Below are 23,658 nucleotides of genomic sequence, written 5' to 3'. Positions count from 1 at the left end.
TGCTGCGATGCCAGTCTTCACCTCCTCCCCCACCTGATGCCTGTCTCAAACTCATCGCCACGTGGCTGGCTTGCCACCCTTGCATCCCAAACATCACCCGTGGCTGATTTTTGGTGATGGTGTTTGGAAGAAGTAGGAAGCAAGGCAGGTGCATAAGGGAAACATGTTGAGCACTTCCACAGAAAGCTGCTGTTTGCTGAGGCAAGGAGGAGGGTTAAGCAGGGAGTGAAATGCAGCTTTATGGTCATTAATCTCAAATTCTCCCTCTAATGGCATCTCTGAGGTTAAGTCACAGGAAGTGTGATATTATCCAGCTTAGTTAAATTTAGTGTAATTCACATGTGCAAAGCCTTTGCAAATTAGTGTTTAGTCTTAAATTGCTGGTTTCCATGATATGGGAGCTTCAGAGTATCCTGCATTAAGTCTTGATGTGTTATGAATTAGGGTGCAGAAGCCTGAAATCCATGCAATGCACCAAAAAGCCTCAAGTTTCTCAGTAGTTCTGAGGCAAATATGCAATTAATTTAGTTTGCGACACTAAGCAGCTGTGATGGCACCCTTACAAAGGATTATCTCCCCCTTTCTTTGCTCTCCCACCATAGATGCTGGGAACGGCCACTGGAGACAGGCTCTTTTGCAAAGCCATGTTTATGAGCCACGGCATTTGCCCGGCACAGCTGATCCTTGCTGCACACTTCACCTCATTGGGCTGTAATAGGTGCAGACCTGTATTGATTACCGTGACTTGCAGGAGAGAAAAATCTTTGCGCTTCAGATTGGGTATAAATTATAAATAGCATCTCCAAAGGCTGTGAGTTACAGAAATGGCATTCTTCTGAGACAGCCGCATGTAAAGCTGTTGTTGTAGAGGTTATTAACTTTATGATTGCAGCACAGGTGTACTTGACCCACAACAATGATCATTGTCCATAAAATCCCGCAGTTGGGGTTCAATCACCTGCCTTCTTCAAGAATGTTCATTAGCAACGACGAGCAAAGGTCACACTAATAAAAGAAGGTTAATGCTCACTATATCGGTGTAAATTCACTGGTGAAACAGCACTGTCTTCTTGCCATCTTTCTCACTAAATACAGCTATGCAGACTCTGTAAGTGGGTCATATAGGTCTTAGGTGTACAGGGTGTATATGTGTGTGTAAATATGTATTTCTGTACATATATACACAGCAGCTGATGAAACGCAAATGAGAAAAATGTATCTGGTATGGGTTAGCCATACATGACTTATAGCAAGTGGACAAGGGTTATCCACACTTCAAATTCGCCAATTTTTTTTGCATCTTTTTCCAGGAAATTCTGTATACTTACTTGACAGAATTAAAATTTTATCAGAATGACCAGTCTGTCAGTGACTCCCAAAACCTGAATTTTTAACTCCATTTGTTACTTGGTGTTCATATTCTTATGGCCCATCTCCATCTTCCATGGCATTTTACAAACTCAGACATGTTTCCTTTCCATTAGCCCTAAAAAATGTACTGAATTTCCCATGAAACCATCATTCTCACCTAGAAGAGCAACTCCTCATTTCTCTCATCATTCAGGGTAGGGCTGCTGCATTTTCACGGATGTGTCCTCTTTTTCTGCCCTCAACACTACACTTAGGTAGTAGGTGCAGCCTGTGTCCAGCTTTTTTAAATACCTGACGAAGCCAGATCTGGGACTTTCTCATCCTGTTAAGAAAGAATAAAATATGGAGAGGGAAGATGTGTTTGGTGGGCTACTGCCAGCAACTGGAAGACAAAGGTGTTGGTGAGGAGAGACTAGATGGACACAGTAGCAGTGAGGTGGAGAGTGCAACAGGGTGAAGAAAAGTCAGCAAAAGGCAGAAATTGGTGGGCCACAAGGACAGGAGAGCTGGGGTCGGTGGGTGGATGAGATGCAACAGGATCAGGGTGGTGGTGGGCAAGAGCTGCAAGCTGGGCAAGTTGTGGGGGAGGAATTCAAAAGTGGGTGTCCTGGAGAAGTATTATTCGTCACTGGTGAGGCCGCACCTCGAGTACTGTGTCCAGTTTTGGGCCCCTCACTACAAGAAGAACATCCAGGTGCTGGAGCGTGTCCAGAGAAGGGCAACAAAGTTGGTGAAGGGTCTAGAGCACAAGTCTTACGAGGAGCGGCTGAGGGAACTGGGGTTGTTTAGTCTGGAGAAGAGGAGGCTGAGGGGAGACCTTATTACTCTCTACAACCACCTGAAAGGAGGTTGTAGCGAGGTGGGTGTCAGTCTCTTCTCCCCAGTAACAAGCGATAGGACGAGAGGAAACGGCCTCAAGCTGCACCAGGGGAGGTTTAGGTTGGATATTAGGAAAAACTTCTTCACCGAAAGGGCTGTCAGGCACTGGAACAGGCTGCCCAGGGAAGTGGTTGAGTCTCCATCCCTAGAGGTATTTAAAAGAAGGGTAGACGTGGTGCTCGAGGACATGGTTTAGTGGTGGACTTGGCAGTGCTAGGTTAACAGTTGGACTCAATGATCTTAAGGGTCTTTTCCAACCTTAACGATTCTGTGATTCTAAGATTCTAAGTAGATGTACTGGAGAAGTAGATGTCCTGGAGAAATAGAAGTCCCAGATGGAAGAAAAATGGGCAAGGAGTGGGAACAGATTTGGTGTAAATGAAGCCTTGGGAAGGAGTGAAGAGGGCATTCTTTCCCCTGAGGCTTGCACACCTACTCGGGGGGGGACGACGACGACTCTCTATCTGCCTGAGACCTGTGAAAGTATCTGCCCTGTCAAACCTGAGGTGTTTCTGAGCATATGCAGGAGCAATACTGTAATAAGGCGTAAGCTTTAAGGTCAGGAGCTAAGGTGTCTGTGGTGCTTAGACACCTCGGGGAGTGGTGAGCAGCTGAATCAGGATTTTCAACATCACTTGGGTTTAGGCTGTTAAGTTTCACCTCTCTTGATGTAAGGGGGTGAGTCCTTTTCAGCAGCTGGTGGCACCTGGAATGTGTCCAGCTGTTGCAGGAGAGCAGGGGGACAGCCCCATCTCAGCCCTCCCTTTGCTCACCCCATTTACACCATACTGCAGCAGCAGCCATCAGGAGGGGAGGACCAGGTGCAGATGAGCTTTGCCTAGGTTTCCCCCAGGAGCAAAGCCGGCATTGCAGAGGCAGTGCCTGGCTACTTGGGTTTTTTCCCTCTTAGTCATCACAAAGTTAATATCTGAAGGAAAATCAGGGGGAAGTGCCCTTCCAGGGGTGCCCTGCACCAGAGGACCGGGCAGAAGATGGATGGTGCCAATGGCACGTTGGAGGGGTTGGCTTAGGCTGGGTTGGTTTGGGTTAGGTTGGGGCCAGCCAAAGGCAATAGTCATAAGATGAAACAGACAGGTTAGTGAATACCATTCCTGTACCTATGAAAATACTCTGGGCTTGTGTTGACTGTAATCCTTTGCCTACACAGATACAACAGGGCTCTATAGTCCAAGCAGAAATTTCAGGGGGAAAAAAATCCCTTTGAAATGTTCCTTATGCAGAATATTATACACATTTTCCACTGGGGGGGGGAGTTAATTTATTCATTAAAGGCTTACAATGTATGAATTCAGCTTGTTGCCGAAATCATAAAAACACTGGGCGTTTGCTGCAGTGCTTCACGCCCCATGAGCATTCCCATTGCAGTTTGTTCCTTAGACACAGGCTTGTTCCCGTATCTGAAAGGTCCTTCTCTACTTCCACAATTGCCTATGTTGACATCCACGCCAGTCTCCAAGCTCCGCTCCTGGTGTGAAAGGGGAGAAGACTATATTCAGCTGCTTTACTTTAAAATTGCTTTATTGCAATTGCAAATCTGTGCTTATCCTGCTAGTGCTTAAGGGCCTTTTTCCATCTTTATTAGATGGGGTGTCTCTGCCATCACATAAGATGGGATTTTAGTGTCGGTGCCCTTCCTAGCTGCTCTGGGTGCAGGCACTGCCATTTCCACAGCGTCGCCTTGGCTGCTGTGTTTTTGGGAAGTGCCAAAGACGGGTCAGTTAATGCTCATGCTGCTGGTACAGCTGTTCCTCAGGTGATTTACATAATTTCACTTGCTTGGTGGTTTTTAAAAATCTGTGATATTCTTCACTGAAGTAAGCTGACATCAGCATTTTCTGAATTATTTCCAATAATTAATTCTCCATCCAGATGTTTGATGGCACAATTACTACTTAGGAATGAAAAATCATAAAACACCATTGCAAAGAGTAGCTATTTTCTAAGAGCCAGGTCCTTTCACATGTTTGATCCTGCCGTCATCAGTGAAAGTACTTACATAAGCAGCACTCTCCCAGGTTAACAGAGCTTGCCAGAGAGGGCTACACTTCAGGTCTCTGCCCTATAAACACTGAAAAGCTGCAGGGTTTTGGAATAAACTCAGATTTTAAAATCCACCCTTTGGTATTTCAAATTAAATTAACTTGCAGGTATTGCTGCGGTACATTTTGTATGTGTTTAAATACATTTTTTAAATGCTGTGTGCTTGTTAGCATCAGCAGTGTTGCTCGCTGAGCAGAGCTCCAGCCTTGGGCTTGGCAGAGCTCACGTCTGTTCCTGGTGCTGCCACCGGTCTCAGCTGAGCCTCGCAGTCTGCAAAGGCACAGTAATGATGACTTCTCCCTTAGAAAACTCTGCTAGATGTGCCCTTGCAAAGCAGTAGGGAGAAAGAGATGTAACTGACTACTTGTATGATGCTGTAGCTTGTTAAGATCTGTCTTGTAAATTAGTATTTTTCAGGTTTATAACCTGTGGAAGCTTTGAAGCTTAAATACTTGTTTTTCAGCAGTCTCACCCAAGAAGCGACGTTCTCTCAGGAACTGTCGGGTTTTTAGCAGGTCAAAACTTTCTTTATTTAAAAGAAAATTTTCCTTTCTCCTGGTTGAGAAAATGAAGGTTTTCAAATGCTAAATACTTTATTTGTGCTCTTGGGTGCAATTTCATAAAGATTTTTTTCTAAATCATGATAGGAAAAAAATGCATCTACATTTAAAAAATTTAGTTAGCTCACTAATGTGTATTATGCAAATACTTCAGAGCTACTGTGATGTACCCTGTGAATACAATCAACTCTACATGTTGCCTAAATAAAGCCAATAAAGTCACAGGCTATTAAAAGACAGGGCTGGATAAAAAGAAGCTCAAGGAGTTATCTAATTTGTCCACATTCCCCAGGGTGAGGTCAGCTATACCCGCAATGTTCCCAAGAAACGGTTGTCTGACCTTTTCTTAATTTCCAGTGGTGAGATCCTGCACCTTCCATAGGTATGTTCTTACCCCCAAAACATCTTTGTAAGATGTAACCTGAATGTCCCATCTCACATTTGACAGGTAAAGAATTTTTATATTGGTCTTTAAATACAGGTAAAGGTGTAGTTATAGGTATGAATAGATAGATAGATAGATAGATAGATAGATAGATAGATAGATAGATAGATAGATTTGTAGATATAGATAATAGAGATATAGAGATGTAGAGATAAAGATTGTACAGAGATGGGGATGGAGATAGAGATACAGATAAGTGATAGAGAAATATAAAGATATATAGATATACAGATACTAATATAAATTCGACCCCTGCCTACTTCTTTCTGCATGCTACACCATTTTAACATGAGTTTTAAAATCTATAGTTGTATAATATGGAGCACATCTATATTGGACTGCTTGTTCAAGGAAACGGCTTGCTCTCCGGCAAACATTCCCTGCGTTTGAAATTGCTGCCTGTGAGAGTGTCGTTCAGTAACACACTGCAGGTCTGATTCAGCCGGTGATGGGTGGAATGCTGTAACGCTGACAGAGTAGATCATCCCCCAAGCATTGCGTGGCATTTCACTGGGAGCACACATTCAACAGCTTTCCCTACAGCGCAGTCCCAAAGTCAGCGTCCTCTCCTCTCAAACTGGATCCCTGGGAGGCCTGACATGAGCTTATTTAGTGTCCCACCGGCTGGCTATTTTCCTTGCTGTCTTTCACTGTGCAAGGCAGCACCACAGATGTTTGGCAAGTGGGATATCTGCATACAAGGCTCTTTTGGAGGCAACCCCACCACCACCTTGGCGCGAATTTTGGGGGGCTGGTTGTTTTTCGTTGTGGCTTCCTTTTGCTCGGCAGTCCTTGAATGATGCCAGGGCGAAGGCTGCGTTTGTGCATCTTCATCTTTGCAGTTGTCTGGGATCAGCCAGGGTCCCAGTGCAAATTTGGGCTGTTTTAGCCTCAGCTGGCTGGTGGCAGCTCTCCTGCCTGCCACCACCCTTGTCCTTTGATGGGTGGCCGAGCCTCTCGCTTTCCCCTTCCAAAAGCGGGGCTGGGAGGGCCAGCGTCTTGGAGAGGTGTTCATGCAAATGGTGCCACCCAGGGAACCCTCCCGGCTCTCCAGCTATTCCAGGGGTCTGGACCCAGCCCCAGCATCTGGTCTTTTCTGCTTGTGCCCACGGCCAGCGCCAGACTCACGGTGTTCGTTGCGCAGATAAGAGCAGATCTACTTGGATTTGCCTGTTTGCCTGCACGCCTGCCCATTTGTGCAAAAGAGCTTTTGTGAAATTTTGGACCCAAGGACACATTTGCTTTTCAGGACTAGTCACCCCAGAGCAGCAATTCAGACCAGCCTGCAGCCCAAGATCCTGTAACTCTTCTGTCTCTTGAAATGCTATTTAATCATTCTGCATTTTTAACTGTTTGTGATTCCTTCCTTTTTTTAATGCAGTTGTGTGCAATTTGTATTACTATGACTGTTTGTATTGGTATTAGCAGTTCTGTCCTGGACACAGGGCGCTGCCTGGTTCTTACTGGGAAGGCCGTATAGCAGTTTGATATCTTTTTTTTCCCCCTTTTTTAATGTATACTCAGAAGAAAATTATTTAACTTTTGGTGACCCAAAAAATGACCTGACTTTTGGTAACCTGTGCTCAGGAGGGAACGACCTTACAACTTTCAGTTATTTGGCCATGTAGCGTTCAGAGAAGCAAACAAATGACCCATGCTCATGGGACTGCCCTTAATATTTAATGAAGAATAGTGAAAAATGACAGCTGTGTTAGCCTCCTGTCTCTTTCCTGCTTTGCAAACCTTGCTTGCACTGAGCTTTTGCGTGAATCTTTGCATCTGTTGCTCATGGGGCAAGAGGAATTTATTAAATATTTTGTTACCTTTTTAAACCACTTGCTTCTTGTGAGTAGTTTGTGTGTTGTAAACAAGGGGTGGAAAAAAGCTGATTCCAAGTATGGGAGTTCAGAGGTAATCTTTGTTCTGGGTTGGCAGCATGCTTGTTGCTCTGTTTCCATTATCCCACTAAAGATATTAGAGATAATAAATGTCCAACAAAAATAAACACTGGTCTGTGTCACAGGAGATAATAACCAAGTATAAAATGTCTTTAGTATGTGTAGTCTGTTGTCTAACATTGCCACAAAGGTTCCCACAATTTTCTGTAGATGAATATTGCATCTAAACCAGCTTACTGTGTGTCTAAGCACCCTTTATAAGCTGTATTTCATTTCTTCAGATTTCTCTGGTTCTTCCCTCTTGGCTCCTCCAAAGAATTAATTTCCCTACACAGTTGCTCTTAGATTATTATCATGCCCATGACTCCACAAACTATTACTTCTTAGCCAAAGTAAACACACCAAGGTTTGGGGTTTGGTTGTTGGGTTTTTTTAATGTCCCCTCAGAAGTCACTTCTTCTGTTTCATTAATTGGTGCATGCCTTGTCTTTTAATTTCACCTAAACTTTTAACCTTTCTTTACCGTTGCAATGTCTAGAAGCATATACGCAGAAGCTGCTAAGGTTATTGGTTCTCAAAGCTCTTGAGCTAATGGACTCCTTCCCAATTTTTCCTGAAGCCCTCATCCTCCCTCTCAGAAGTATTTAGTGATTTTAAGCAAGGTATATTTTTTTAATCTCCTTATTCCTTAGCTTTACTGATGAAGCTCTGAGAGCTTCTTCTGTTTTGGGGTTTGAGACCTAGAGGTTTACACCAGCAGAGCAACATAGTCGCAACAGACACAATAATTTCTTCCTGTGCAGATCCATAGGATCCAGGAATTGCAAATGGAGAAACCTTATGAATTAAAAATAGTTCTGTCATTCTTGATAATATCTGATGCACCCAAAGGTTAAAAAAAAAAAAAAAGTTAAATTCCTGTTTAGAAATAACTGTGTGATACAGAAGTCATTTAATAGCATCCAGAAAGATAGATGCAGCAGAGGCAGGAAGTATCTTTTTCTCATGCATAAACACAGATTTGAACATATCATTATGCTACTACAGAGTTACAGAATTACACACCTAAGAATTAGTCTTATATGAAGACTTTAATGTGTGTGTGTGTGTAAATAATGTGAGAAGGAAAGAAATTTCCATTGATTCATAACTTTCAGGAGGAAAAATCCTTTCTGAAAGGCATATCGCACTCACGTTCCCAGGTCAGAAGGGGCTGGCCTATTTGTTCATTTATTTCTAAAGGAAGAATGAGTTTTGTTGCTTCTCAGAGTTATGGAAATAACGATAAAACATGTTTAGTAAGTTTTAAAGTGCTTCTGTTTGTGCAAATGCCCCCCAAAAGGCTGCATTTCACCCTTTGAACCATTCAAATCAAGTTTTGGTGAGGCTTAAGGCCTTTTATATTGGTGTAGCTTAAGTCACAAATGCTAAAGCAACCGCTGCCGGTGTTTGGCGACAAGATTGCAAAGATAATGTCCTGCCCAAAACTGGCATTAACATTTTGCAGCATGGCAGGGTCTCAGCATAGACTGCGACCATGGGAACAGAGCTCACTCCAGCTGAAATAAATTGCAATATCTCTGCCAAGCAAGAGGGTTGGTGAAGAGCAGCAACACTCTCCGTCCCGATGGGGATTAAAGCTTGAGGCATGGAGCACCCTTAATTCATTTTGAAGCCCGCGCTATTTAGAGATGAGCCGCCGCTTCGAGAGGCAGACCCAGTGTCAGCCCTGTGGATAATATCTATGGAGAAACTTTTCAACCTGGAAACTTTTCTCTGCAAAAATATTCCAGCGTGGAGGCGCCTATGGAGATCTCTCTCAGCTCCTGTGCAGCATGGGAAACCTTTGTCCCACACATCTTGTAAACGCGGTGGGGGGCCACCATTGTGCCTCGCATCTTCTGAGCACCGCGGGAGGAGGCTTTTGTCCGGCGCAGTGGGCAGGCGCCGTAGGAGGGCACCTTTGTCCCACACAGCCGGTAATCGCTCTGCAAGAGTGAACTATGGGGATTGCAGAGCTCCTTCCCTCCGCAGGCGCTGCAGTTCCAGACGGAGGAGTTCGTCAGCCTCACTGGGTGAAGAGCTGTTTTTCCTGAGTGGAAGTGGAAAGGGGAGGCGGTGAAAATGCATTTGCACACATGCATGCAAATGGCCACTGGGATCATTCACCTGGTCGTGTTGCACAGCCACCCCTGCAGGCACCAATCCCAGTGTCATTTTTTGCTTTTCCCTTTCCTTATTTTTCCTACCCATTGAGGCCGCCCTTTTTTTATGATTATTGTTCTGTCCCTTCTTATGTTTGCTTTATCTCCTATTCAATATATCATCTCTTAATTAATCTAATTAACTAATAAGCACTCTCATTATTCTTTCAGATCACTAATAACCATGTTTAAAAGTCTTGAGCCCTAATACCAATCCCTATGGGACTTCATAGGTATATTTTCAACCCTGTGCAGTTACTTATTATTTACTTTCTCAAATGCTCTAGCCTCTTCCCAAGGAGTGCACGAGTGCCCGTTTCCAAGGCAGTCTGAGATACTGTATGCTGTCTCATAGATGCAGAGTTATGCCTTTCTTCAGCTGAAATGTAGTGAACCTGATGAACCGTGATGCTGTTCCAGACTTGTGGTGGTAATTGCGGAGAGCAGAGTCCCAAACTGTGACCCAGCGAGGAACGGTGATGAGATGAGTTGAGATGAGATGCTGAGTCTGGTCCCAGCCTGCAGAGATGCCATGTGCACTGTGGGTGCTGGTGGACATGCTGCTTGCGGCTAGAGCCAGCACAGGCGCAGCACCACAAAGTTGGGAACTGCATTACTTTCAATCTCAAGTATTGTGAGGTCTTCTCGGCTGGAGTAATGCAAACAAGAGATATGGGTGACTGCCGCATGTTTGAGCAGTGAAGGTCATAATCCGTTGTAAGTGATTCCCCAGATTCCCACCACCCCCAAGTTGTCAGATTGACGTATGCAGAAAGACATAGCAATGGATAAATCTCTCGCCCACTGATTTTTGTGATTCAATAAAGTGGTCAAGTTAGGTTTTTATCTGTTCTTGTCAAATCTGAGCCTGTTCTGTTCTAAGGCGCCTGGTACCCTAAAGGTGCTTGTGATTTTTTTCATGTTGATCTCTTACTTTACTAATATTCAGAGGTAAACTTTACGCGCAGTAGTTTCATTTAATCCTCCTTTTCTCAAATTAACATTGTTTTCCTTCCCACCCCCACCCCAGTCCTCTGGTGCCTACCTGATTGTGTGTGAATTCTCAGAAATAATTGCCAGTAGTTCAGCAAGTTCATTAACTGATTCCCTGAAGACCCTCAGATGCATGTCATCCAGACCTGGTGATTTGTATATTAAATTTTTGCAAATATTCCCTTACCTGATTTTTTTGTATCAACAACTGTATTGGCAAGTCTTCATTATTTCTAATTGTCAGTATCTCTTTGTGGTGGTGGGTAAATTGATTCTGAAACTTGTTCACCGTTTTACAGTCATTACTCGTTTCGCCTCACACATTATTGGATCCACCTTCTCTTCGGAGCACCTTTCTGATGATGTTCTGTATGTGTTAAAATATACATCCAGTTCTCCCTACCTCTTCCCATGCTAGCAACTGGGAGGACACTCTACTTCTATGGCATTTCTCTCATTTCTCTTAGTGGGGCTGGGAGTGGGGGGGATTGGTATTTTTTTTCTTCTGCAACTGTAGCCTTAACATATTTTAGGATGTTCTAGCTGTCTCCCACACTTAACAGTTTTTATATGTCTTTTTATTGCAACATGCTCCTAAGATTTCTCAAAGAATTAATGTCTGAAATCACTATACATTGTGCGACAACCCGTTGCTTAATACGGTATATTGAATCATGCAGTTTAACATCACGGCCATTGAAATTAGTGAGCGCTAGGGGTATACGTACCTTAAAGGACCTTGGCTTTAGTACAACTGCTTCTTATTATCCAGCTCTCACAAACGATTCTTTCTATCAAAAAATAGATGGCTGCTCATGCATTTAATTTAGATTTGTCTACTACTAAATACACAATTGAGATTGCAGTCGTCAATGATATTTTTCCTCTAGCAAAAACCTTATGGCCAAATCTGTCATCACCCTTAGGACATAGCTCCTATTGCTTCTGTCTCATTTTCTGAGCCTCTCGTATATAAATCACAAATGCACAGTCTGTGCAGTGTTAAATTTTTAGGGCTCTCCCTTTAGTAGTAGTTGAATGTGAATACGTAAGGACAAAATTTGACCTTTAAATGACTATAAAGGGCCAAGGCAGATACTTGGCAAGCTTTTCTTATTGCAATATTAATCAAGCAAAGAATCATCATAATCCTGAAAACTAAATAGCCATTGTAGTGATTTTATCACCAGGGAAATTGTTCATCTGTCAGTAAGATTGTTACTAGGAAAGGGAAAATAGGGAGTGTTAAAATTGCTTTAGACCGCTGAATCATTGAGTCCCTCTAGACTCAAAGCTTGAATTGTTTTTTGAGAGGGGTGGGTTGAGAGGGGTTGCTACAGGAAAGCTGTAGGTTAATCAGTTTCAGTAACACCAGTGAATGTAAGCCTGATCTCTCTTGAGGACATGAGGAGAGTGCATGGGAGAAGGCAGGACGGAGAAAGGGACGAGGAGGCTTCAGAAACTTATTGTTTTGTCATTTTTTGTTTCTGGATGGCCCTTTCACAGAAGAGGGAGGCTGTTGATAAAAAGAAAAAGAAAGAAAGGGGGGGGGGCACCACATAATGTTCACTGTCTGTATTTTCATCTAATTTAATCCAGTGGATATTAATGAGGATGAATACGATCGAGCCAGAAGGGGACGGATGCAGGCAGGCGGGAGTGAGAGACGTGTTTGTGTGGGAAGCGTCCTTGTAGGGCCCAGAAAGCCGCATGGGAAGCTGCTTTGCCTCTTGTGGCTCAACGTGATATTACCATGTGCTGTGACACAGGTGTGTGAGGAGACGTACTATGCAGGAGTGTCCTTGGGGTGTGCTAGGACAGTCCATCCCTCCGTAAAACCAGCTTCAGTAGATGACATCTTTGCTGGTGTTATTCCAAGGTGGCAGTGGGCAATTGTAGCATACCCAACCATGCCATAACCTGAGGGATAGGTTTGTTAGGCTGTGGGTTGTTCTGGAAGGGGACCTTAATCCTTCTGCTGTGGTGGGACAGGATGACCCCAAGGTGGGGAACAAGCATTGGTGAGTGTGGGTATGGGGTGGCTCTCTGTAGGGAATGGGGTAGACAGTCTGCATTGAAAGCCACCTATAAGATATGACGGACTGCCTCCCAGCAAAGAGGATTTGCACAAGGATGGGTGAATTTGGAGGTGGAACATGTTTGTATAAAAGGTGTCTCTGGGAAATTTGTGTAAGATGTCATGAATCGTCTCCATACGAGAAGCGGAGAAGGGGGGGGGAATCTGTGAGTGCGCATGACGTGGATCCTCTTTGTAGAAAAATGTCTCTTTGTGTGGGAAGTGGTGTCTTTCTGTAGAGGGCTTTTTTGGAGGAGCTTGTCTGATGACTGCCTGTGAGTGAGCGGGGGAGGGAGACGTGACGGGTAGCACCTCGATCACAGACTTTCCGGAGGGGATGGTGCGCATTGAGCCACCAAGGATGCACCAAGGATGGGCACATGTGGGTGAGGATCCCGGCAAGGGCGTGAAGGTGGGCGTGCAGGCAGTGACGTGCCAGAGCATCCTTCAGGGGCAGCTGCCCCACATCCCTGGGGACCATCGGTTGCCCCACATCCCCTGGGGACCATCCACCGCCCCTCGCGGCATCCCTCTCTGCCAGGCAGGCCACGGCCACCGTGTCCTTCATTGTTGTCACCCCCAGATTGTGATACTGTCACAAAACTGTTGCTAGGCAACAAATGTGGTTACCGGGTCTCAGCGAATAGCTGAAGGGGAAAGCGAAGTGTTGCACCATTGTAGAGTAACCATAGCAATGACCTACTATTACAGACTAAAGAATTATCATTAACAATGTTAAAGTATCAAACGGAGGCCCAGGATCCAGAGACTTCCAGGCAGCATCTCCGCATAATTGGGTTACCCAGGAAGAGGTCCCAACTCTTTCACAGCTGTTGGTTCCCTATCTCCATCGTCTTGGTTTTGTTTTGGGGGTTGTTGTGGGGTTTTTTTGTTTAAATAAAGCAAATGCGCCGAGCGTTGAAGGAGGCACTTGTAAAACAATAGAAGCGCCCACCAAAAAAAAGAGATAGAGGTGAATCTGTATGCAGAGGGAAGAGACAAGGAGGAAAGGTCCACTTTACTGCCTCAATATCGTGTGTGGGCTTGTTGGGAAAGAGTGCACGAAGGATGCCTTCATGATGCATCCATTGTTGTTCAGGTCAAGTGTTCTCTTTTGGTTAAAAATCATATACCAAGCTAAAAGCAATGTAAAATGAAAAAGAAATAGTACAAAGTACACCAGCCCTGAAATGTAGACGCTTTTTTTTTCCAAGTTAGGCAGAACAGGTGAGGTGCTTTAACGAAGCCTGACTTAGCAGGGTGCTTTCCCAGGCCTGAGATGCATTCAGGATCTCTGACCTGTGTGGTCTGTGTGTCTGTGTGTCTGTGTGCATGGTTGTTCCTGCCCAGCTGCCCCTGAGCTCAGCAGCAGGGCAGCCCTGACCCCCCTGGGCTCCCCCTGGACCAGCTGCCCACGGTTGCATGGCCTCCCTGAGTTTTGCATTAACACCCCTGTGAGCAGGGCCAGCAGCAGCAAAACAACCCCCAGTCACACTGTTGCCTTTGTATTTTGCAGGTACGGAGCGCCATGAACTAACTTCCTGGAAGAGTTTTCCATCTATTTTCAAGTTCTTCAGCGAGGCATTAGAGGCAAAGAACAGCTCAGTGAAACCAACCCCAACGCGGCGCTCCAACAGGATAAAATACGAAGAATTGTAAAAGGAGGGGGGAAAAGAAAAAAACACCAACAACCTCTTCACTGCTTGTTTTCTGCAAGCAGTCTCCCAGCCCCTCATTAGATTGTTTTCTTCCTAGAGCACAGGGTCGTGATGTATACATCTAAATAGCGTTTTGCATTATTTCTAGATGAGTGCAACTGTCAAAGCAATATGGGTTCACTGGTTGTGCTTCCTGTGGGCTGTAAGTTGGATTTCGTGCTGCCCATCAGCGCGCAGATTAAGGCTGACAGTGGTACTGCACAGTGCAGCATGGTGCAGCTCTAATTGCCCTGACATAGCCCTGCACCAAGCTGATGCCAGAATTTAACAGCTTCGTCGTGGTCCTATCGCCTGCAGGATTCTTTGCTGCTTCCTTCTATTTTGCGACAGAATGAAACATGAATTACTCTTTTTTAAAGACGGCTCTAACTCAGAAGTGCTAACCAGTCCGTGATTTTACACCCTTCTCTTTCTCTGGGACCAAGTGGGATCGACTCTTGACTCTTTCATTTTCTGCTGGTAGGAGGGTCCAAGAAGTTTGGGCCAGATTTATAGGAAAGCCCCTTTGTTGTAGAGATTTTCTCCTACTGCCGGATCAATGGCATTATCTGTAGATCTTCTCTTCCTTTTGAAAGCTCCACTTTAAAAAATGCCTGTTCATTAACTGGCTGGATCACACTGTGAAATATGACAGAAAGAAAAAAAAAAAAAAGAGACACACTGCACATTTTCCTGTTTATTTTTAAACGCAAAGATGCTTCCGTTTTCATATGCTGGGTTTGTAATGACTTGCCATCCCATGGCTATTCCTTTTTTCCCTCAGCTCACAGGTTCATCCCCGCTTTCCCAGGAGCTGGGGGGAGGCCGCCCTGCGTGGGGACCCCACGCCGTGAGTGGAACGAGGTGGGGGGATGCGGCTGTACCCACCGCCGTCGCTGTCGGCAGCTTTTCTCTGCTAAAACGTCTGATAAGCGACAAGACGTGCCTGATAGCGTGCCCGGCGAGCGAGCGCACTAATTAAGCTCCTTTAGTGTTGATGATGGGAAATTAAAGTGATCTTTTCTTCAATGGCCGTGCCCGCCTCGCTTCTGATGCTGTTAGTGCCGAGGAGGCAACACTCAAACACAGGGGTTTGGGACCCCCATCCCACCCCCCCTCATGTCATTCCTATCCCACAGCTGGGGGCCGGGAATGCCGGGGAGGAGAAGGGAGCGTTAAAATGAGGTGATGCAGGAGCGGGGGTACCCCCCGTCCCTCCCTTGCTGCATTTAACCTCTCCCCAAACATCCCCCGCCCTCGTCCCCGGGCGGAGGGGGGTGGTCAGGCCGTGCCTACGCGGAAAGCAGCGGAAAATCAACACCCGGCAGTTGTTTGTTTTTTTTTTTTTTCCCGAAGGGGAACCTGTTGCTGGGGGGGAGGTCTGCAGCCGGCTCCCCGCCCCCGCCGCCCCGTCGGAGGATGCTGCAGCCTGCGGCCGGCCTGGGCCCCCCACCGCGGGTGTCTGCCTGGGGCTGTGCCCACCCCAGACTCCCCATCCCTGGGCGGGGGTGGGAGGGGGGCGTTTACATCGCGTGTTTTGGGTGTCTGTGCTTCTTCCCACGGCCGGGGAGGGAGAGGCTTGCCCCCGCCCCGCCGCTCTCCATCGCTGAGGAGGCGAGGTGGGATCTCCGGGGTGCCAAATGTCGCGGGAACGGATCTATTTTTTTAAGTATCGATGAGAAACCAACTGTACAAAAATTTCTACTGTAACGATTGCCCTGTTTTAGAAGGCTTTTTCTTCACCGTGCGCTGGCCTGGCTCGCGTTACCGCTTCTGGAGAGGGGCTGTAAATCACGGGGGGACCTCGCCACTGGTGCTCCTCCGCTTGCACGGAACAAAAAAAATAAAGATGTTCTTTTCTCTCCTCCTTGCGCACTTTCTGTCCCCGCGCCGAGCTCCGCGGGAGCCGCCGTCCCTGGTGGGTAGCGTGGGGCTGCGCGGGCGGCAGCTCCGCGCCCTGGGAAAAAACGCGGGTGGGGCGTGTTTGCAAACAGGACCCGGGCCGGGTTCGGGAAGTGGAAGTTGTGAGCTCCCCCACGCACCCGGCACCCTGCCCAGCCCGGCCTATGCCGCCCACGGCCACGCAGGAATGCTCCGGGGAGGTGTGGGAGTGTGGATGGGAGGAGGCTCCTCCGTGCCGCGGAGTGGGCTGCGTGTCCAGTCCCACGGCCCAGGGCTCGGCCCGCCTTCCCGAGGGTGGGCGTCCCACTCCCATTTTCCTCAGGAAGCCGCGCAGGGCAGCGCGCCCGACGTCCCGCTCCCCTTTAGCTGGCCTTAAACGCTAAACAACATAAAAATACACCCTGGGAGAGGGGTTTGGTCGGTTCCTCGCGAAGAAGGACTTTTTTCGGGGGGGGGGGGGGGGGAACGGGGAGGGGGGGGGACGGACGGACACTGGAGGAGGTGGCATCTGCGGCCCCGCCGGCGGAGCGAAGAGAGGAAGGAGTGAGAGCATCCCGGCGTGGCGTGGAAAGGTGATAACTACAGTCCCACAGCACGCTTAGGAGGGGTGAATGCGGATTTAATTGATTCCTTCGGATCGATGTTTTTCAAGTTACACGCCGCTGGTCCCTCACGCCGTGACGTCTTGAGCGGCCGGAGGTCTGACATCAGCCTCCTCCGATTTCATCACGGGGAAACTCCCTGACATCACCAGGCGACAGCTTGTGCCATGGGTAACTTTGGGGCTGGGAGTCCAAAAATGACAATTAAAAAAAAAAAAACAAACACACACCCCAGGGAAAAAAAAAAAAAAAACAAACTGCCCCTGGGATATGTTCTACAGGAGAATCCCCCAGTTCCTCATGAGCGACAGGCGGATGGCCCGCCTGCCCAAAAAGGTTTGCACAGCGTTGTGCGAGCCGAAATGCCATGGCTGCAGCGATGAGCCAAGGAGAGCAATGTTTCCTCGCCAAGAAGGGGGAGCAGGAAAAAATATTCCGCGAGGAAAACAGCCGGAGGACCCCCCAAACACAGCAGGGCCGTGGGAAAAAAAGAAATGGGGGGGGGGGAAGCAAAGAAATCCCTCATCTGCATTGTGCACACATGGCTATGCGCTGGTTGCAGTCATCGCGGTGTGATTCTCCCGGACTCAGTCAAAAGATGATGCTGCTTTTCATGGGAATGCGCATTTTTCCTCTGTCCCCGAGAAACATCACTAATTGTTTTGTTTTTTGGTTTTTTTTTTTTCCCTCTAGGAATTTCATTCAGAAGTACAAATGAAAAGTGTCACATCTATAAAACCGCGTGGAGCCACATATTGCACCGTTCTCAAGTCAGCCAAACCAAAAATAACCTGCCAAGAATGTGTACATCCATCGTACACCCGGGTAGAGATGCATCTTACAGAGTTGAGGGATGCGTGTGTGTGTATGTGTGTGTGCCTGTGCACACATTCGTGGGTATCTGGATCTCGCAGGGACGTGTGTGTGTGTGTGCGTGTGTCTCGGTGTGTGCTCGCATTATGTTGACGTACTCGACAAAGTGTGAAAAATGTACTTCTCAAGAAACTTGGTAGGAGATGTCATTTATCATTGTACCATCATAATACCACAAATTTTCACTTTTCTGTTCCATTTTTGGGTTGCATGTGTTTGTGAGTATTTCACTAGATCAGTGACAGCTCTTTATTTGCATAATTATATGCTCTGGTCTGAAGAGAAAACTAACCCCCAAATTTCATGGGTCACCAAACTGCAACAATCAATGTTTTATCACATATGCTAAGCAAAACCTAAGGAGCTATATGAAGTTTCTTGGGGAGTTTTTGCTCCTCAGAAAATTAAAGATTTTGTGCCTCTTGAATAGATGCAAAATCTTTCCAAGCTCTTTGTAACTGAATTCCGTTTGAAGGCAAAACTAGAGATTAGCTGGTAGATCTGGATTTCAGACCCACTAGCATTATTACTTCAAAGTGGATTCAGACAAGCAGCTTTACTGCATCTCTAAACTTCCCCGTCCTAAGTACTGTCATTTAAATGGTGGCAACAAAAAAAAAAAAAAAAAGAAAAAAGAAAAAGAACAGAAAAACCAAAAAGTGACCAAATGAGAAAAATGCAGACAATCGCCCTCTCTCTCATCAAGCCCGCAGTGACCAGTGGATTTAATTTCACCCGTTCAGAGCGGTTTTATTCTTTATGTTGAGTGCTCCCCGACCCCACCCCACCCCCCGACCCCCGTATAAAGTTGTAGGTATTGGGCATAAATACGAAGAAAACCGCTTCCCGAGCTGCAGAATTTGTTCTGGTCCATCAGTTGCACAATAACCGCGCGCTCCAGTTATGACACACACACTCCAAGTTTTCCTCTCCATCAAAACGCCTTGTTAGGAGGAGGAAGGGACCCGGTGATGGGAACCGACCGGCGGTGAAGATCTCCCTCTTCCTCCTCCTCCTTCTCCTCCATCAGCATCCGGACAGCTGGAGATGTTTGGCTCTTGCTTTGTGTCGATTTAATATAAAATTAAATTAAATTAAATTAAAGTATTCACACAGACTTGGGGAGGATCTCTCAGAAGTGTGGGTGAGCTACAAATCCTGCGGAACATGCCACCCAGGTTTCTTTAACTTTGCCAGTAAACCCGAAGTTTTCTCTGGTTTCCACGCCGTGACCCTGCCGGGGGAAGTCCCCACGGTTTGCAGCCTTGCGCTTGGGTCCCTCTAAGTTCTTGGGACGGAGAAACTTTTCAAAAGGGGCTTATTTCAAGTCACGTAGACCTCAATGATCTCCTGACTCCGTGGCGGACCCCGTGGAAGGACCGTGCATCCCCACGGCGCTGCGGGGGTTGCGAGTCCGCAGGGGGAGAAGCATTTCTGCTATCCTATCGGTTGCTTTTTTTTTTTTTTTCTTTCGTGAACATCAACCCGAGAAGCCTTTCCCGGGGGAAGTGTGTTTCCAGCACAGACTGGCACCCGCCAAGTTTGCGGGAGTTACGTGGGGAAGTTTTGACTCCTGAGTGATTTCCAAACGCCTGCTCCAGGAAGGCGCCAGCCTCGCACCGCCTCCTCGCTTTGCAGGAACGAGGTGAAACACGAGTGGGAAATAAAAATAGTGCTGGGAGACAAGAGTTTTTTCACCACCCCTCGTCTGGCTGCCGGAGCGCGGTCCCGGGGGGCCGGGGGATGCGGAAGACCCGAGTGGAGACCCACGGGGAGATTCCGCTCCCAGCCATCCCCTACCCGGCGGCGGACTGAAATGAGCCACTTAAATATCCCTCCCACCCCCCAACCGGGGTCAAGTAAATATGAATATTTCCGTGGGACGGTTCTGCAGGCTGGTTTATCCCGGCGGAGACAATAGCATGTGTTATTTCCCACTAAATGCGGCGCAGGAGAGCGCTGACCCCTCTGAGGAAAGGCCTGGGTCGTCTCCTTTTGTCATTTTCATTTCTCTTTACTCACGCCCTACCTAATCCCCTAATGCCTGGCAAAGGGCTGTCTCCAGAATTCTGCCTTCAAACTCCTTTAAAGCTGCTATCTCCGACACAATTAGATAAATAACCTTCCCGCGCATCTCCCCTCCTCCTGGGACCGTTTCACGCCTTCTCTCTCTAAGCTTAACTCCCCAAACGGTGAGATATTGGGGTTTTTTTTCCTAGGGTAAAGCCCTGAATGCCAAGGGTCCTCCCTGTCTGCCCGCAACACGCAGGTACAAAACCAGCATCCTCCCCAATATCGTGCCCGCTCCTGCTTGCCTGCATTTTTGTGGAGAAAGCCGCTAATGTTACACGGAACTTGTAAATATTGATCTGGCCGTTCGCAGCAAGCAGCAAGTCAGGGGCTACCAGTCTGCCGGCCGCTTTCGCCAGCTTTCCCTGCTCCTCCGTCCCCTTTCCCAACTTCCACCTTCGCTCCCATCGAGTTTCTTCGCTAATTCAATTAAGATCCAGCCTTTGATTCGTTCTCGGGTCGGGGGCTGGCTGGGGGAGATCCCCTTCCCCCTCACACCTCTCTACGTGCACTTCAAATGTTTTTTGATGATGATGGTTTGGATTATCAGTGGTTTCCTTTGTACTTTCTGCCAATTTAGCGCGCATCCTTTCCTCGGGGGGGTGGGCGGGGGGGGGCGTTGATGGGGGTAGCGCCAGAACTACGAGCGATGAGCGTTATGGGGGGGTGCGGGTTGCCTATCGACATGTTTCCCGTGGGCTTCCCCACGCCACTGACTAACCCGGTGGCGAAGACTCAAAGCCAGAACCGTTCCCCAAAACCGGTGCCGCCCTCGGGACAGGGACCACCGGGCAGGATGCCGTCCTTACCAGGGTCTCTCGGAGGATCCCCCCCCCTCTCCCTCCCTCCCTCCCGCGCTCCCGGGGCCCGGCGCCGCTCGGGGCGGGCCCAGCACCATGGACAGCGTCGCCGCCGCTGCCACCGCCGTCGGGGCTCGGGGGGTCCCTGGGACACACCCCCCCGGAACCCCCCGAGCCCCACCGGGACCCTCGGGATCCCCCGGACCACCCCAGACCCCTGCGACTCCCAGGCAGGGGAAGAAGAGGAAAGGGAGAGAAGGAAAAAGAAAAAAAAAAAAGATGAAATAGTTGATCGCTCGGTGCACTCCTCCCGCTGCGTATCTGCCCCGCGCTGGCGGGGAGGGGGCTATTAGAGGTGTCCCGGGAATGGGTGAGCATCCTCCCGGCCCCGAAGGGGCCCAGCGCCGGTGCACAAGTCCCCCCGAGAGCCGGTATCCCCGCCCCAGCGCAGCGCAGCAGGGTGCGGGCACTCTCCCTGGGGGGGTCGGCGTGGGACCCCCGCGGGTCCGGGCACCCCACCGGCGTCACCTCCCCACCCAGGGCCGACTGGAGGGGCCAGGGGCCGGGAATCCGTTTGCTCCGTCCCCCAGCCCCACAGTCCCACCACTGCGGCTGGCCGGGGGTCATCCGGCTTGGTCGCCGTCCCCTTGTCGTTTGGAGGTTTCCCGGGGCGGGTCCCAAGATAGCTCCCGGCCCCCCCACCCCGGACTGACTCAAGCCACCACCGACCCGACCCCCGCGGAGGGGTGCAGGATGCCCCCGGGGGCCGGGACCGGCGGTGGGGGCACCGGGGGCACCTGCTGTGCGACCGCCGGGGCGGGCAGGGTCCGGGGGGTTTTGGCTGCACAACCGCCCCCGGCTCCCCACAGCGCGAGGAGCTTCGCCCAACGACTTCGGCACAGAAGGAGACGCCCGCATCAAAGGCTTCGCCACACGCAGACGAAACCGAAGGCTTAAATATTTTGCAGCGCTGAATATTCACCTAGAACGGTTTATTTTTCCTTTCAATTTCTTTTCCTTCCTTTTCTTTTTTATTTTTCTCTCTTTCTTTCTTCCTTTTTAATTTTTTTTAAGGGTAGACGGAAACAGAGCTGGCTTCCACTCTGCGCCTTTACTATGGTCACAGGAAAAAGCACCCCCAGAATTCCAGCGAGCCCTGGGCTCTCCGAGCGCTTTGCAAGCAAATGCAAACGCTGGAGTTTCGTTAGGATCCGCCCCAACTTATTGGATTTTTGACCCCAACTGCCCAGATTTAGTTGCGTTTTCTGGTAATTTGAGGGGTTTGGAGTTTTTTGGGGGGGTTAGATTTTTCTTTTTTTAGGTCCCTATTACTCTGTCTCCCTTCCCACGACCGGGTCCGCCTCTGCCCCTTACCCCAAGCTGGTGGAGCCGGCGGCACCAGCCGCTCTTCCCGCGTTCCCCTGCGCTGCGCGCCTGCCCTGCGTGGCCGTGACCGCGGCCCCGCTCCCACGCGGATCCGGGCGCGCTTGGCCGCGGTCCGCAGGAAGGAAAGGGTCGTTCAGTCGCTTTTTTCCCCCCCTCTGAGCTTCCCTGCTTCTGGGGAGCACAGAAAGTTTGCCGTACGAATAGAGCAACTGTGGTTTATTGCCCTTTTTGGAGACTTCCCCCCCTCCCCCTTCTCTTTTCGGAAAGAAACAAATCTTCCCCAGCCCGAGGAGGAGTCCCGAGAGCTCCTCTGCGCTTTCCTCGCCCTCTCTTCCTCTAACCCTTCAAAGTCGTTTGAAATGACTTTTCCTGTCTTTCGGCCATTTGTCAATGTCACATCCACGCTGCCTGCTCGGGGGGATGAAAGTCCCTGCGCGTTCGCGGTCCCGCGGAAAGGCGTGGGGTCCTCCTCCCCACCTTCCATCCTTTCCCCCTCGGCCCCACCGGTACGGCTCCGGGGGACCAGCCCTCACTTCGGGCGGGGTTTTGTCCTATCGCCGGGTCGCGACATGCGGCGTCTCCGGGGAGGGGGAAGCGGGGATGTCCCGGACACGCACAGAGACCAACGGGGACCTCGGCCGGGAAACGGGGTGAGAGGGCAAGAAGAGGGGTCAAAATCCAGGGGGGAGCTTGGGATGTAGCCTTCCATCTCGCCGCAGTCTTCCTCAGCGAACGGAGCACTAACTAACTCTGCTGTGAGGATTTTGCGCTGCGGAGAGAAGAGAGAGAGGGGAAAGAACAACAAATCCAAACTCCTGAGGTGTTGACAGTCCTTCGGGAAGCGAGGTGCTGGCTCCTCTGTCGTGACACCCCCCGATGAGGAGGGGGGGCCGGCTTGGCCGCCCAGCAGCGATTAGCCCCGGCTTGGCGAGTGGGAAAGCATTGAGCTCTCGCCTATTTCTTCCCTGAAACGAATATCTGGCCAAGCTTGGCTGGCGAGAAGTTCAAAGCTCAGGGCAGGCACAGCTCCGGCAGAGGGGCGATTGTCACGGCTCCCTTCCCAGCTAGATGAAGTTTTGTTGGTTTTATTTTATTTTATTTTATTTTATTTTATTTTATTTTATTATTTCCCGGAAAGGTAGAGGGGATTTGTTAGCGTTTAAGTAACTGGAGTTAGAACAAAAGCCAAACTCTTTAGCATGTAAGTTTTCATTATCAGCTTTCAACCTTGCAAAACTAGAGCCATTTGCTTAACTTAATCCGTAACATATGTTTGCAACAGTAGCAGATTTTTTTTTTTTTTTGGTGTGTGTGGTTTGGAGCTGATCAAGTTGTAAATTTTCCGCCTTAGGTTTTCAGCGCCTCCTAGTTACAGCCTAACACCTATTGAGAGAGAGAGAGACTCCACAAAGATCCTACGGCACCAAATCCGAATAATCCGATCCAAAAATCCCTAATAAAGTTTACCAATCAGGCCACTCAAACTCCTCCGGATTCATCCCACTGAGAAAGGAGCTGCCACGTTTCTGAGAAAATGAGTTCAAATGAGCAATTCAGCATCATCTCCATCCCGCCTTGTCTGAGAGGCAGCGTCTGGTGATTCACTGTTTACTATTACTTTTCCCCGTCTCATAGGCCACTTTCCTCAAGGTACCGCAGGATGGATGCAAATGATAGAAGCCTCCCAGTTCAATTAATAACAGTAATAAGAACGGCGACAGCGCTAGGGGTGATCACACCGTGGACCGATGGTCCAAAGCCTAATTCACTCTTTGTTAGTTTTACCTCCTACAATAACTTTTTAAATATCTGTCCTGCAGGAAGATAATGTCTTCTGCAC

The 23,658-nt window shown here is 48.5% G+C and overlaps 1 protein-coding gene across 5 annotated transcripts in view; it reads left to right on the top strand.

The window, feature by feature from the left end:
- ARB2A (ARB2 cotranscriptional regulator A) overlaps positions 1-15,302 on the top strand; it is a 265,848-nt gene extending 250,546 nt beyond the window's left edge. For 4 of the 5 annotated variants that reach the window (XM_087761453.1, XM_087761450.1, XM_087761455.1 and 1 more), the window contains one exon: positions 14,005-15,302. In XM_087761453.1, coding sequence (XP_087617579.1) covers positions 14,005-14,147 — 143 coding nt within the window. In that variant the 3' untranslated portion in view covers positions 14,148-15,302. The remainder of the gene's footprint in view (positions 1-14,004) is intronic. The other variant, XM_087761451.1, reaches the window with a different exon arrangement.
- The last annotated feature ends 8,356 nt before the right edge of the window (positions 15,303-23,658 follow it).

This window comes from Nipponia nippon, unplaced genomic scaffold, assembly GCF_047370975.1.
Source record: "Nipponia nippon isolate SJK-2023a ecotype South Korea unplaced genomic scaffold, ASM4737097v1 scaffold_24, whole genome shotgun sequence".
Taxonomy (NCBI): Eukaryota; Metazoa; Chordata; class Aves; order Pelecaniformes; family Threskiornithidae; genus Nipponia; species Nipponia nippon.
This window is presented reverse-complemented; position numbering and strand designations above follow the sequence as displayed.